This window comes from Triticum aestivum, chromosome 7D (genome assembly GCF_018294505.1).
Source record: "Triticum aestivum cultivar Chinese Spring chromosome 7D, IWGSC CS RefSeq v2.1, whole genome shotgun sequence".
NCBI classification, from domain to species: domain Eukaryota; kingdom Viridiplantae; phylum Streptophyta; class Magnoliopsida; order Poales; family Poaceae; genus Triticum; species Triticum aestivum.
Window position 1 is genome coordinate 448,944,385 of NC_057814.1, and position 15,649 is coordinate 448,960,033.

The 15,649-nt window shown below is 47.4% G+C and overlaps 2 protein-coding genes across 2 annotated transcripts; one reads left to right on the forward strand and one right to left on the reverse strand.

Annotated features, from left to right (window-relative positions):
• The first annotated feature begins 3,171 nt into the window (after window positions 1-3,171).
• LOC123168849 (probable transcription factor GLK1) lies at window positions 3,172-6,224 on the forward strand. Its single transcript, XM_044586710.1, has 6 exons — window positions 3,172-3,939; window positions 4,026-4,166; window positions 5,024-5,389; window positions 5,486-5,545; window positions 5,634-5,756; window positions 5,856-6,224. Exons 1-6 carry the CDS (start codon window positions 3,403-3,405, stop codon window positions 6,003-6,005), a joined length of 1,377 nt encoding a protein of 458 aa, XP_044442645.1. The 5' UTR covers window positions 3,172-3,402; the 3' UTR covers window positions 6,006-6,224.
• Window positions 6,225-11,201: 4,977 nt separating this feature from the next.
• Window positions 11,202-13,176, reverse strand: LOC123169858 (cytochrome P450 93G2). Its single transcript, XM_044587723.1, has 2 exons — window positions 12,216-13,176; window positions 11,202-12,130 (listed from the first exon to the last, which is right to left on the reverse strand). The coding sequence occupies exons 1-2, from the start codon at window positions 13,134-13,136 to the stop codon at window positions 11,507-11,509; spliced, it is 1,545 nt and encodes a 514-aa protein (XP_044443658.1). The 5' UTR covers window positions 13,137-13,176; the 3' UTR covers window positions 11,202-11,506.
• Between the last annotated feature and the right edge of the window lie 2,473 nt (window positions 13,177-15,649).

Consider the following 15,649-nt stretch of genomic DNA (forward strand, 5'->3'; position numbering starts at 1 on the left):
ACAAATCCTAATCTCGATCTATGCCAACCCAACAAACACCTTCGGAGACACCTGTAGAGCATCTTTATAATCACCCAGTACGTTGTGACGTTTGATAGCACACAAGGTGTTCCTCCGGTATTCGGGAGTTGCATAATCTCATAGTCTGAGGAACATGTATAAGTCATGAAAAAAGCAATAGCAATAAAACTCAACGATCATAATGCTAAGCTAACGGATGGGTCTTGTCCATCACATCATTCTCTAATGATGTGATCTCGTTCATCAAATGACAACACATGTCTATGGTTAGGAAACTTAACCATCTTTGATTAACGAGCTAGTCTAGTAGAGGCATACTAGGGACACTTTGTTTCGTCTATGTATTCACACATGTATCAAGTTTCCGGTTAATTCAATTCTAGCATGAAGAATAAACATTTATCATGAGATAATTAAATAAAATAATAACTTTATTATTGCCTCTAGGGCATATTTCCTTCACTGGGCGCCCGCCCCGGCCGCTTCACGGGTGGCGGCACGGGGGGGGAGGGTTTCGCGAGCGGCAGTTGAGTTCTTTTCAATTTGAGGAAACGCTACCCTTTAGAGCATCTCTGGCAGACCCCGCATCCCGCCGACCCGCAAAACGCGTTTGCAGTTTGCGGAAAAACGATTTTGCAGGTCGGCGCGGACGGCCGTAGAGGTAGACCCCGTAAAACGGACCCGTATAAAAGGATATTCGCGGAATATGCTCTTTTACGAGTTGGTTTTAACTGCGGCAGAACAGACCCCTCAAACTTAAACTGTAAAATGGAATATTCGCTTATATTCCTTCCCCACGTCTTCTTCTTCCTCTCGTCCATGTCCATGGTCATTAGCTTGCTCCCACGAAACCGATGGATAGCACACGAAGTGGTAAAAAACGAAGCCGCAGATGACCAAATACGAAGCGCACGAAGCGGCCAATCGAGGAGCTAGCAAGCTCCTCCGTCGGGGCTCGAATCGATCGAGAGCTAGCTAGCTAGCTAGCTCAGCTCGAATCCATCCAGGAGTGAGCTAGCTAGCTAGCTCAGCTCAAATCCATCCAGGGGCGAGCTAGCTAGTTCCTCCATCGCCGCGGCACGGCCGGGGCTAGCTAGCTAGCTTGCTCGCATCGATTCACAGCTAGCTAGCGCGGACGGGCGTGGCGGGCAGGCGGCGGACGGGCGCGGCGGCCGGGCGATCGAGCGGACAGGCGCAGCGGCCGGGCGAGCTTCATGGTGTTGGCGGGAGCAGAGATTCCTCAACCGCCAACGTTGACCGGTATTCAGGCCCTGACAAAGTTGCCTTTAAAACTGTAGATATGAGGGCTTCGGCTTCGCGTTCACAGTGCCCCTTAAAAATTTTAAGGGTCGGACGATTTTAAGGGGTCTGTTCGGGCCCGTTTTTTTGACTGAAACTGTAAAAAGCAGTTATTTTGCGGGTTTGACCACTTATACGGGGTCTGCTAGAGATGCTCTTAATTTGGGTTCCTGGCAACGTACTAAAGTATGCTATTTCCAAACTACCGTTTGGGTGCGTACGTAACTACGTAAGTGATAGCATAGTTGCAGGGTTTGTAATTCCTTCCTATTTGTTCCATGTGAATCCGACGCTTCACTTATCACGAAAGTGCTACAACAGCCCTATGTACTTGCAGGTCATTAGTTTGCAAGTGAGGTGCCTTTTCAGAGCCCCAATATTTTTTTCGCAATACTAAAACGGACTTTGAGGTACCACTTGTCAATGTGATGTTGTTCTTTCTCTTGTGGTGGCTCAGCGGACTTCGGTGGCTCAACGTACTTCGGCGGCATCAGCGGATTGCGGTTGGGCAGCACGATGGTCTTCGGCGGCAGGCTATGGGGTTCTGTGGCGGGCGGCGAGCAGGCTACGGGCCTCCGGGGATGGTGCAGTGGTCTCCCATGGCAGCGCACAGACATGGCAATTAATGGGAGTGTTATTAAGAGGGGTGAATTTTTCCATTATATTGGGAGTGAAGGGGGCGATTATTGGGATGCGCCATTAATTTATTGAGGAATGCGAGTGTGTCGACGGATGCTTTTTACCTCAACTCCCCAAATACATGGAACTTATTGCGAAGACAGAGTCTGTTGGAGATACTCTTAGGCAACGCTATACTACGTCTCATTTTGAAGGCCTAAGATTGAGATCGCCGCCCTAGCAGCCCTTCATCCAATCCATTGTTTAAAATAGCGGGCTATGCCAAATAGCGGCGGTCCTCCAAATCAGTTATAGCGAGATTATAGTCGACTATTTCAGATGTTTTCGGAAGATTATACACAATTCTTATAGCCGGTCACTTAGGGGGCACCTTGCTCAAAATGCTATAGCAGGGCTATAGCCTGTTATTTAAATCATTTTCCAAACACACCCTGCTACCTTGCTGGCTTCCCGTGTCCGGAAAAATATCAAGTGCTCCAGCATCTTAGATGATACGGTGATATGGGCTATTGGGAGACGTTGGCTCTCAGATCCAAAGGCTCATAGGGGACTTTGAACATTTAGCAAAAAAAAAACATCCGAAGCTCGTGAATCATGTGTAGGTGCAGTAGCCCTTCAGATGTCGTTCGATCTGAGATCTGGCGGTCTAGAAACTCGTATCACCGTATCATCTAAGGAGCCAGAGCACATGATATTCTCCCTCCCACGTCCTACTTTTTCCTGGTCCCATTTGTCAGAGTAGAGCGGAGGAAGTACACGAACCTCCACCAACTAATACGATATTCATTTAGAGGGATAGTATAGCATGTTGGATAAAAAAAAATCTAACGCGCGCAAGGCTGGATGACCGGTGATTTGAACGGGTCGGTCCACTTCCAAACACACACGGCCCCTGCCCCCACTGGTCCTGTTCCTCTCTCCCATCCATGGGCAGCGACAGCGTGCGCGGCAGTCTCCAGCCGATATACACGCAGCCACTGTCAGTATTTGTTCGCTTCTCCGACGCCCTTGCCCTCTCCGAGTTTTGGGTACCGGCAAACGAAATAATCGGGAAATAGGCCTGGCTCAAAAAAGGCTCACCCACACACTGCCCGCAATAATTCGCGGAAGCGACCAAGCTGCACTCGCGCTCACGGACAAGCCCACCCATCAAACGAATCCGGCAAATCTTCGCGAGCTTGTGGCGTACAGCCGCCCTCCCACCTCCCCTTATACCGCCCGGAGAATACATACATACATACTCGCCATTGCAACGGGCACAGCACAGCTCCGCCGCACGAACCGCATGCCGGTGTAAGTTCAGCGCTCAAATCGGGCCTGCGGCGCTAGTTAGCTAGCAGCGGAGGCGCCTGAGACCTGACGTGCCGTCGCTTCCGCCGCATTGCGCCGCGCTGAGCTGAACTTGCACGTACGTAGCTGGCTGTGGTGGCTAGAGCGGCCGACATGCTTGCCGTGTCCTCCGCGAGGTGCCTCGCCGCCGCGGACGAGCAGCGCGCCGAGGCCGCGCCCATGGAGACGGTTGGGGGTGCAGCGGTGGTGGCGGACCTGGACATAGACTTCGACTTCACCGTCGATGACATAGACTTCGGGGACTTCTTCCTCAGGCTAGAGGACGGCGACGCGCTGCCGGACCTGGAGGTCGACCCCGCCGACATCTTCACCGATCTGGAGGCGGCGGCCGCGGGCGTCGAGGAGTTTCAGGACCAGCAGGTGCCCTGCGCCGAGCTCTTGGCTGCCGTGGAGGACGTCGGTTCGGTCAGTCCAGCCAGTGGTGTCATCGGCGTAGACAACACGGCGGTAGGACTAGGAGACGAGAAGCGAGGGTGCAATCAAGCCGAGGTGGGCGAAAACATGGGCGGCGGCGACCGCCCCATTGTGCCGGACGCAAAATCGCCGTCGTCGACAACGTCGTCGTCCACGGAGGCCGAGAGCCGCCACAAGTCATCAAGCAAGAACTCCCACGGAAAGAAGAAAGCCAAGGTGCGTTCATGCTTCTTATTAGTCATATGTAGAAGGTACTTCTTAGGTTTGCACCGTGTGGTATTAATGGCGTGCCCTCTCTGCAGGTGGACTGGACGCCGGAGCTGCACCGGAGGTTCGTGCAGGCCGTAGAGCAGCTCGGCATCGACAAGGCAGTGCCGTCTAGGATTTTGGAGATCATGGGGATCAACTCACTCACTCGGCACAACATAGCAAGCCATTTGCAGGTGCGTGCAGGCATGAAACTTGAAATTTGAAACGTAAATAATATAGATAGTTCTAACTTCTATCTCTAAAGTCTAAACTCAATTAGGCTTCGATGGCTGTACTAGCACTACTAGGATTGAGAACCTAGTTTAATAGACCAACAAAAGAAAAACTCTGAATCAAGGAAAAGATCGATATGAAGCAATCCAAAGTTGCACATCTCTCTATTTGTACGTAATTCACAATCAGGTACAGAATAATATGAAATAGCTAGAAGAAGAGGATATGCATAGTTCAAGCTAGCAAAAAGGGTGCAGATATATAGAGCTAGCTACTTTGAATTATGACTCACACAAAAGTGTCACTGTTCTAGTTCAGAATTCAAGTAATAGTGCATGTCGTTCACTAGCCATACAACATATATCCATGTCCGGTGAAATGCATGTAACATCACAGGGCAAAAGTGTCAGATAGAGAAACCGTTGTTACACATTGTTGAACTATTGTGTGTCCTCCGTTTCTCTCTCCCGCTAGTAGGTAGACCCCATCATCAGTTTTATCATCTACTCCTATATATAGTTGTATAGGTTCACGGATTGAACTGTAAGTCTCTCCCACTATTGGGTGCTCATTCACCAGAAGCGAAGCCTTGGTCTACTCATCACAACCTCAACAATTTGTTTTGCTAGCCAACTTTTTGGCATGACAACAACATACTATACCATATAGATATTGGCACACAAAAATTGAACGTATGGATACTGAAATATGAACCTGCTATTTCTAGGGCAACTGAAAAATGGTTATACTATGGGCAACTGAAAAATGGTTATACTATCTGCCGATATATTAATTAGTGTTCTCTATATGGTTGCAGAAGTACCGGTCTCACCGGAAGCACATGATTGCGCGGGAGGCGGAGGCGGCGAGCTGGACCCAACGACGACAGATGTACGCCGCCGGCGGGCCGGCCGCGGCCGTGAAGAGGCAGGACTCGAACATGTGGACCGTGCCAACCATCGGCTTCGCGCCGGCGCACCCTCCTCCTCCTCCTCCCCCTCCTTCACCGGCAGCCATGCAGCACTACGCTCGGCCGTTGCACGTCTGGGGTCACCCTACGATGGACTCGCCCCGGATGCCGATGTGGCCGAGGCACACAATATCCCGCGCCCCGATGCCGGCGTGGGCTCCCCCGCCGCCGCCGCCGTCTGACCCGGCTTTCTGGCACCACCCTTACATGAGGGTACGTGCAAACGTAGTGCCAGCCACCGATGGCAATCTTGTGTAGTGGGCTCGTCGCGCTTGTTTCTTACGTTTTGTTTTGGTTCGCTTTGTGCAGGGGCCCGCAGCGTATATGCCGACCCATGGGACTCCTTGCATGGCAATGCCGATGACACCGGTGAGCAGTTCGCGGATATGTAAGCTGTGGCATTTCCTTGCAATTGTTCTACCAAAAACTGACGAGATGAATACTTTTGCCGATCCAGAAATTTCCTGCTCCACCTGTGCCCGTTGCCATGCCGTGCCCAGTCTATGCGCCCCCCTCCCCGGCGCCAGCGCTGGCGAGCAAGAACCAACAAGATTCGCAGCTCCAGCTACAAGCACAGCCAGTACGTGTATACACGACAATTCCATTTATCCTACTGCATGCACCACTGTGGCTGAGCCAGTTTTAGTTAACACTCTCTACCTTGTTGTGGTTTTTGCAGTCAAATGAGAGCATAGACGCGGCCATTGGTGATGTTTTATCCAAACCGTGGCTGCCACTGCCTCTGGGTCTGAAGCCCCCTTCGTTGGGGAGCGTCATGGGCGAGCTCGAAAGGCAAGGCGTGGCCAATGTGCCCCAAGCCTGCGGGTGAGCGCTGGAGGATGCATCCGCGTGCACTCCATTAATGCATGACTGCTGCTAGCTAGCAGCAGCAGCAACAACAACAAAATCGTCGACATGTCTTTGTTTCTTAGAACGTTTTGTGGACCTCTCTCTCTTGGCCAACCTGTGCATAATTTCGATCAAGAGAAACATCCTTAATTTGAGTTCGCTCTTGAGACACATTTTTGTTACACCGTAAACTTTGACACTCGACCTTGGCTTCCCGTAAATTTAACTTTTTTTTTCGGAAAACATATGAGCTGTTCATTTTCAGTCATGGCAGTACAGTAAACAAAGAAATAATAGAAATTACATCCAGATTCATAGACCACCTAGCGACGACTATAACACTGAAGCGAGCCGAAGGCGCGTCGTAGTCATCGCCTCTCCCTCACCAGAGTCGGGCAAAATTTGTTGTAGTAGACAGTCGGGAAGTCGTCGTGCTAAGGCCCTATAGGACCGGCGTGCCAGAACAGCAAAAAGAGTAGCACAAATCGGAAGGATCCAACATGAAGACAGACGAACGTAGACGGACGATGAACAAATCAAATCCACCAAGGACGCCGGAGACACTCCTCCACACGTCCATCAACAATACTAGACGCACCCAGTGGCGGAGCTAGGGAGGACCAGCAGGGGCCCTGGCCCCCTATGGCATTGTACAATACGAATGATTTTGTACTTAAGGCTAGTTTAGACATGATGTTTAGACAAAATTAGCTTTTTTGGTCCTCTCTAAGTGAGAATCACCATGTTCGGCCCGGTTTAAGCTCCAATCCTGCCTCCGCCCCTGGACGCACCACCGAAACGGGGGCTCGACGGCGGGGAGAACCTTATTCTCCTGAGCAGGACACAAACACTAACAAATCTCAAAGACATATCTAAAAATAGAGCCCTCCCGATGGCAAGCCGGGATCCATCACGCCCCATATGGCCCTAAGGCCACCGGAGACGAGGTGGTCCGGCGGCGACGCTGATGGAAAGCAGAGAAACACTAATTGGGGAGGAGGCGGCTGGGTTAGGAGCGTCCAATTCCTGCTGCCGATGCCTCCTGCATCGCACGTGTAGCCGTCGTCGTGCACGCCTGCGATGACCAACTTTTCAATTTATATTCCCACAAACATGAAAAACCTTTTCAGTTTGTAGAAAAAAGGACCAAATATTTCTTACACTAATTTAGAAAGTAACTTAGCTAGGTTTTTTTTTTGGCGTGATGGAAGTTGTTCCGGTATGTGTAGTATGGCTCACCGTTGTGAAGTGGCACTGTGGCGGTATACTCAAGTTTGTTAAGACACACTACCCTCACAACACGGCCTAGCCGCAAAAAGAAGGAAACCTAATAACGGGGCCACATCAGCTAGGAGGCAGGGGTGCGCGAATGCTATATCTCCCTCATAGCGAGACTAGCATCTGTCTCGCTTGAAGGGCTCGAGCGTATGGCCCGGCATGTTAGGGCTGTCACTCTCTTCTACCTACGGATTATTTACATTTAATTTAATGGTCAGAGGCAAATTAAAAACTAAGCAGTGGTAATTGAAACTCTCGGGGGAAATAAGGATGTCTCCTATGTTACCCATAACATGTGAAAGTATCGACGTAATTTCATAGAGTCATTCGATCTGAGTTCTACATGAAGAACATTTTTTATAATCTTTTAATTTCATTTTATTTTCATTTCTTCTTCATTCATTTTATTTTGTTTTCAGTTTTTTATCATTTTTCTTCGTTCCTTTCACAGTTTTGACCTTTTCTTTCTTTCTTTCTTTTTTTCTTTTTTGGCTTTTACTGTTCTTTCTTTCTTTGTTTCCTTTGTTTTTTGTTTCTTTTTCCATTTTTATAGGCTTTCCTTGTTTTCTTTGTAAATTTTTCATATACACTAGGAACAATATATATATATATATATATATATATATATATATATATATATATATATATATATATATATATATGTTTAATATTTACCAAATATGCAATTAACATTTTTTGAAACTTATATTTTTAATGTTTATTCTTTCCATGCACATTGTACATTTTAGGTATAAATCGGAACCATTTTTTATACACGTTTATCATTTAAAAATACGTGATTAACATTTTTTCAACATATGTACTTTTATGCCCACTTTTCCTATAAACATTATACATTTTTTCATGCATTAGGAACATTTTATATATACCTGTTTAACATTTTCTAAATTCAAGATTAACATTTTTTGAAAACATGTATTTTTATGTCTACTTCTTCCATACACATTCTACATTTTTGTATACATCAAGAACATTTTTTATAGAGGTAATATCGGTAGCAGTCATAGAACTTGCATCTAATATTCACTTTAGTGCTAAAAGTTGCAAAATACGTCATTGTGGTCGCATAACTTACCTATGTGTGCAGATACCGTCACTTCTTCCGTATCCAGTCGTATCTCGTCGTAGCGTGTCAGCATGAATATGGCCAACATGTCAGTGGAGTGAGTGGTGAGGCATTGGGTGAGCCACGCATTATCTTTCTTTTGCAAAAAACACCCTTGATTTTGATTTAATTATGCACATGGTGTCTTTCAAGAAAGAGGAATAAAAAATATAGCTCCAAGGGAATCGAACCGACGTCCTCCCCTCCACACTAAAAGATAACTACGCTAGACATTCGACCAAGAATAAATTCATGTCTAATTAACAAACGCAATATTCTTCAATACAATGTTCACTCGGCCCAACAAAGGAATAAACGAAAACTAAACGTCGTGTTATTCCCCGCAGGAATAGATTGATGTAAGAAAACAACTTATATTTTGTTGTTTGTGACGTTTAAAAATGTTCATACGTTGCAAAAAAAAGTATGTGACAATTTAACAAAATTAAACATTGTAAAAAATAGTTGTGTAATTAAAAATGTAAGTTGCATTTTAAAAATGTTCATGCGGGGAATAGAAATGTTCTTGTGTATGTTGTTGCTAATATTCTTCTATTTAAGAAATACACGGGGAATAGAAATTCCCCATGACATATGCATATTATCACGGGGAGAGTGGGATCATCCTGTTTGAGCGATCAATTTTTTTTCAAATTTTAAATTTCTTTTGGACAAATCCACTGAACTATATTTTCTTTTATCTTGATTTTTCAAATTTAAAATTATTCGAACTCAAACAAAATTTCCCCTGATTTGCCTGAAAGAAACTCACGTACATTTATTCTGCACTATATCTTTATTTATCTAGTTTAAAAAAAATGTAATAATCAAATTCAGAAAAAGTAGTTGATTTGTCCGAAAAACTTACGTACATGCATTCTGATCTATATCTTCCTTTATCTAGATTTAAAAACTTAAAATTATTTTAATTCGAACACAAATTCTGCTGATTTTTCCCAAAAAAGATGTGCATTCATTCTGCACCAGATTTTTTAAGTTAAAAGTAGTCGGATTTAAACAAAAAATTAGTTGATTTGTCCAAAAAAAATGTACTTTAATTCCGGACTATATTTTCTTTTATCTAGATTTTCAAATATAATATTATTCGAATTCAAACAAAAGTTTAGTTGATTTGTCTGAAAAGTTTATCTAGAATATAAGTTATTTTCTTACATAGAAAAAAAAGAAGAATGCAGAAGACAAATTGTGTATATCTCTTTAACTGCACACGCGGCGAGCTAGTCAGGCGGTCATAGGTTTGAACCGGGGCTATCCCTTTTTTGCACAGCTTTTCCCGTTTTAGTTTCTATTTTATTCCTACTGTCCATATTATATATAGAGCTAACTGTGCATACTAATCATCAAAAATCAGTTAGTCGAGTGGTTATGCAAACGCTGCTAATCGCAGCACGTGCAGGTTCAAGTCCAAGCGTGTACCCACGTTTTCAATTTTATTTGAGAATTTTCCGCGTACATAAAATCTAAGTCTTAAAAAGACAGCTTCTTTTCAATTTTATTTGAGAATTTGAAAATTAGTCGTGAGTTGAAGTTCATTGAATTCGAGAAAAAGTTCTTCAATTTTGAAGGAAAAAGCTCACAAATTTGAAACAAATCGTCGAACCAGGAAGAAGAAAAGAAAAAGAATAAACAAAAACAAAAACCAAAAGAAGGAAAAGGGAAAAAAGGAAAAAAGGAAAAAGGAAAGAAGAAATAAGAAAACAAAGGAAAAAATGTAAGTTGACAGATCAGGCAAGGTGGCGTGATGGTTACTGCAGCGTAGCTCCATAAATTTTCAGGTCATTTTGAGCTCTGGATGATAGCTATCTCCATTGTAGCTTTTTTCAAGTCATAATTGCAGCTGCCGGCAATCTCGCTCTTGTGATTAAACTTGCAAATTAAGAGAGAAAGGGCATTAGAATTGCATCTAAAACTGAAATATAAGTTGAAAACAATATAAATAGCTGTAGGAAAACATGATGCAGAATGGACGTATTAGCCACCACGTGGCTTAAATGGGGCATTCGTCTTCAGCGCAACGGCGGGTGCAATGGCAGTGCAGGTGGCCCATCGCAGCACCTTCTGTTGCGAGTAGTGGCTCGTGGGTCTGCAAAGACGATGCGGCGAACGGCGGCCTTCGACTTCGAGGCAGCTGCGGCGGCGGGAACCACCGTCCGAGGTGCGGTGGTCACAATAGCACTGAAGGTGTGTTCCATGGCATTCATGGCGGTGGTGGAAGAGCAGAGGCAGGGCGACTGCATGTGTGAAGTTTCAGCTGACGATTGGGGCGTCACGCTGCCGTTTTTGCATTTGGGCAGTCGTGTGTGTGATGTAAATTTACATCACTTGGGGCTGGTTTTTTGAGCAGCCCAAAGACAGGACCACAAAAATATAAGTTCGGGGTAGCTGCTAGAGCTCATTGTTTGGTATGACTGATGCAAAATATGTTTTCTGATAGCTGCTCTATATAGGGTTTTTTTGCGGGGCTATATAGGGTTGTTGATGGAGGATATAGACGTTTGGTTTGTGAGTGTATATACACCCTATATGCAAAAAGTAACTGTTGACTTCCGGAAAAAGAAAAATTTGAGGCCAAATACGAGTCAACATTAACTTGTATTCCTGTTGTAGTAAATTAGAGACACTTATTTCCTGTCAAAAAAAATCAGAGACACTTATTTTGGACCGGAGGGAGTAGGTAGCAAAAAAATTGTCTTGAAATCAACAATTTTTTTCTTCGTAAAAAATTTATATACTAGTGCAAAAGAAAGTCAATTTTATTCCACAAAGAGTGTTACAGAATTTTATTTATATTTTCTGAATTATTAAGGAAAAGACCATACAGAGTGTATATACATCCGAGAATCAAAGGGCATTTTTCTGCTGTTGCAGATCCTCTTAGGACACAAACAAGACGAAAAAACCTTAAAAAAATGGGTAGGTAGCATGAATCTCAAAGCAACCATGCCATGCATTGGTAGAATTGCTTTCGTGTTGATGCACCGAAGCATTTGTGGAAGGAGTACGTGATACAATCGGGATCTAGGACCCAGGGTCCATGGACGGATGCATGGAAGCATTTAAGGAAGGGGCAGTGGATGGAGGCGCTGCGTGGGCAGGAGCACGAGCGGCTGCTTCCTCGCGGTGACCAGCCCCGCCTCCTCCTCCATGTCCAGCGGCGGATTTGGCACCTCCCAGTCGAAACACTGCACCAGCGCGGCCAGGAACGCCGGCACGGCCTGCATGGCCAGCCCCATGCCGGGGCAGGCGCGCCGCCCGCTCCCGAACGGCATGAGCTGCATGTGCTGCCCCTTGGGGTCCACGGCCTCGCCGGCGCCGCCGGGCATGAACCGCTCCGGCCGGAACTCGAGCGGCTCCTCCCAGTACGCCGCGTCGCGCCCGATGGAGAAGATGTTGAAGAAGACCGACGTCTTGACAGGGATGGTGTACCCACGGACGTGTATGGGCTCGATCGCCTCCCGCTGCGCGAACACCGCCGGCGGCCGCAGCCGCAGGGTCTCCTTGAGCACCGCCTGCAGGTATGGCATCTGGGCCACGTCCGGCTCGCCCACCACCCGGGACCTGCCCACCACGGCATCCAGCTCCGCCCGCAGCTTCTGCAGGCAGTCCGGGTGGTTGAGCAGATCTGCCAGCATCCACTCCACGGTGGTGGCTGTCGTGTCCGACCCGGCAGTGAAGATGTCCTGTTTCATTGTAGATTGTTAGTAACCACTATCAGAGACTGCACTCAAGTCAATTTAATCCATGAGAACAGAGTGGAGCACTCACGATGATGAACGCCTTGATGTTGTCCCGGGTGAGCTTGACCTCGGCGGCCGGGTCGGCCGCCGCGTCCATGAGAATGTCAAGCAAGTCCTTGGCCTTGGTCTTGGTCTCGTCTGCTTCCTCACGCCGCTCCTTCTCCTTGGTCCTGATCATGGATTCGAGCAGCGCGTCGAACCTGTCGCGCACGTCGCGCGTCTTCCGGTCGAGCCCCTGCAGGTCCCAGCCGCGGCACAGCGCCACGTAGTCCTCCAAGTTGAACGCGCCCACCAGCTCCGCCACCTTCTTGGCGCAGTCCCGAGCCGTGTCGGCCATGTCGCCGGGCAGCGCGCTCGCCACCATCCTCATGATGGCGTTGTTGGACATGCGGATGAGCTGCCTGCTCATGTCCACGGTCTCGCCCTTGGCGGCCGCCTCCGCCGCCGCGCGCATGACGCCCGCGAGCTCGGCGGCGCGGACGGGGCGCAGCTGCTCGATGGTGCGCGGGCCGAGCAGCTCCGACATGCAGAGGCGCTTCATGAAGCGCCAGTGCGGGCCGTAGGGCGCGAAGGCGAAGCCGGCCGAGTCGTAGGCGAGGTGCCGCGTGACCGCCGTGAGCGGGCGCTCCGGGATGCTGCCCTCGAACTTGAGGACGTCGCGGGCGACGTCGGCAGAGCCGATGACGACGCAGTGGGTGGAGGGGCCAAGGCGGAGGTACACGAGCGGGCCGTAGCGGTTAATGATGCGGTCGAAGGCGCGGTGGGGAGGCGGGCGGATGAGGTGGAGGTGGCCGATGAACGGAAGTGCCATGGGGCTCGGGGGGAGGCGACCCTGCTTGCCGCCATGTCTGACCAGCGTGAGGAGGAAGAAGGCGACGGCGGCGAGGAGCGAGGCCACAAGCCATTGCGCTACACTGTCCGAGACTACTCCGACTCCGAGTTGGTCCATGATGCTTAACTGGCTTTGCAGTTGTGGTGTGGTGTGTCGTGTCTCCTTATAATGTCTATATCTGTCAATCGCAAAAAAAAAAGTCTATATCTGTCATATATTATGATCCATTCCGTGCCCGCTGCAAATCCGCACCGCCCGTCTTACCAACCACGCCGACCGACGGACGTACGATCGGACGTGGCTGAAGCTGATTCTTTTGATTTTTCTTCCCCTCCCGAGGTAACTAAGCGCAGCGATGCATAGGCGACCAGTCGTCGCTATCATGCATCGGACGTCGCACGCGTACATGCAAACAGAACCAGTCTTCTCTGCTGGAATAGAGAGAAGAGAAAGAAGAGTGGAGAGAAAAATCGTGAAGCGACAAGCGGTCCACGTTGCCCCGGGACGGGTTTGGTACCATGCACGGTCAGATCATTTTCCGAATTCAACGGCCTGGATTCACTCGCTCATTAAGACATGTCGTTGAACGATTCAGCAGGCTTACCAAGGTGGCGGCGTGGATATCGCAGCCAGAAAGCGCTAGGCGCCGGTCAGCCGGCTCAAATTTGGGCCGCCCGCGCAGGCGTCGATTTGGAGGAAGCACAGGTATTATTACATTTGAAAAGCTCCTATTTGCAGCTATACCGTCAATGACCATGGTTGACGGTATATACCGATCACCTCTAAACCAGCTGGTCAAAAAAGTCTCATCTTGCCAAAAAACAAGAAGCAGCTAAAAAGAATGCCGAGAGGGTATTTGTAGTTCTCTAGACCCGTTTTACATTTTTTTTTACCTGCTAAATTATGGGATCCGGAGACCTTGTGAGAGGTGATGACATGTTATGTGATCATGCACAATATGTTCGTCAAGGATGAAAGTGAGGGTGTTGCCTCGGCTCTTGAATTTGATAATATAATTGATCCTATCAAACTTCCAAATCATAATCCGACCATGTTTATGAGTTTGTTCAAATGCATCAATTTTTTTTTGGCATCGAGTAACTCATAAACAGTTCAAGAAAGATTTGATACAAAAACCTATGGGCGGTAAAAGAGAACAACTAGAACATATTTGCTACTCCCTCCATTCCAGATTGTAGTGCGCATAAGTTTTCTTGGCATATTCCATATTGTAGTGCGTATTAGCAGCCACAATCGATTCTGGATGAAAATAGCCCCGGTTTATCCCCTTCCTCCCGCACAAGCACCACGACGAGTGAGGACCACAACGGCGGGAACGAAGCATCTCCCTCGTCGCGCTCTTCCTCCCCACCACCTCCACGCGTGCAGCCGTGCTCCGGCGAGCTCTCGACCAGCCTCCTTTTCCCTGTGCCGAGGAGATCCGAGAGATAGCGATGACTAGGCGGTCAAAGGCGTGATGGATGAACACCCATGGACGTCGGTCAAGGCGTGTCATCGTCTGCATGCACAATCCTGAAGGAAATATGCCCTAGAGGCAATAATAAAATTGTTATTTATATTTTCTTATATCATGATAAATGTTTATTATTCATGCTAGAATTGTATTTACCGGAAACTTAGTACATGTGTGAATACATAGACAAATAGAGTGTCACTAGTATGCCTCTACTTGACTAGCTCGTTGAATCAAAGATGGTTCAATTTCCTAACCATAGACATGAGTTGTCATTTGATTGACGGGATCACATCATTAGAGAATGATGTGATTGACTTGACCCATTCCGTTAGCTTAGCACTTGATCGTTTAGTATATTGCTATTGCTTTCTTCATGACTTATACATGTTCCTATGACTATGAGATTATGCAACTCTCGAATACCGGAGGAACACTTTGTGTGCTACCAAACGTCAGAACCTAACTGGGTGATTATAAAGGTGCTCTACAGGTGTCTCCGATGGTACTTGTTGAGTTGGCATAGATCGAGATTAGGATTTGTCACTCCGATTGTCTGAGAGGTATCTCTGGGCCCTCTCGGTAATGCACATCACTATAAGCCTTGCAAGCAATGCAACTAATGAGTTAGTTGCAGGATGATGCATTACGGAACGAGTAAAGAGACTTGCCGGTAACGAGATTAAACTAGGTATTGAGATACCGACGATCGAATCTCGGGCAAGTAACATACCGATGACAAAGGGAACAACGTATGTTGTTGTGCGGTTTGACCGGTAAAGATCTTCGTAGAATATGTAGGCACCAATATGAGCATCCAGGTTCCGCTATTGGTTATTGACCGGAGATGAGTCTCGGTCATGTCTACATAGTTCTCGAACCCGTAGGGTCCGCACGCTTAACGTTCGGTGACGATCGGTATTATGAGTTTATGTATTTTGATGTACCGAAGGTAGTTCGGAGTCCCGGATATTATCACGGACATGAAGAGGAGTCTCGAAATGGTCGACACATAAAGATCGATATATTGGAAGCCTATATTTGGACATCGGAATGGTTCCGGGTGATATCGGGCATTTACCGGAGTACCGGGAGGTTACCGGAACCCCCCGGGGAGTATATGGGCCTTATTGGGCCATAGTGGAATAGAGGAGAG

What these genes read in the sequence shown, in the direction of transcription:
- LOC123168849 (XM_044586710.1), top strand. Translation starts at nt 3,403, where the DNA reads ATGCTTGCCGTGTCCTCCGCGAGGTGCCTCGCCGCCGCGGACGAGCAG. An exon ending in ACATAGCAAGCCATTTGCAG is followed by an intron (nt 4,167 to 5,023) that starts GTGCGTGCAGGC and finishes ATATGGTTGCAG; the next exon opens with AAGTACCGGTCTCACCGGAA. An exon ending in TCCAGCTACAAGCACAGCCA is followed by an intron (nt 5,757 to 5,855) that starts GTACGTGTATAC and finishes TGGTTTTTGCAG; the next exon opens with TCAAATGAGAGCATAGACGC.
- LOC123169858 (XM_044587723.1), bottom strand. Translation starts at nt 13,136, where the DNA reads ATGGACCAACTCGGAGTCGGAGTAGTCTCGGACAGTGTAGCGCAATGG. An exon ending in ACATCAAGGCGTTCATCATC is followed by an intron (nt 12,131 to 12,215) that starts GTGAGTGCTCCA and finishes ACAATGAAACAG; the next exon opens with GACATCTTCACTGCCGGGTC.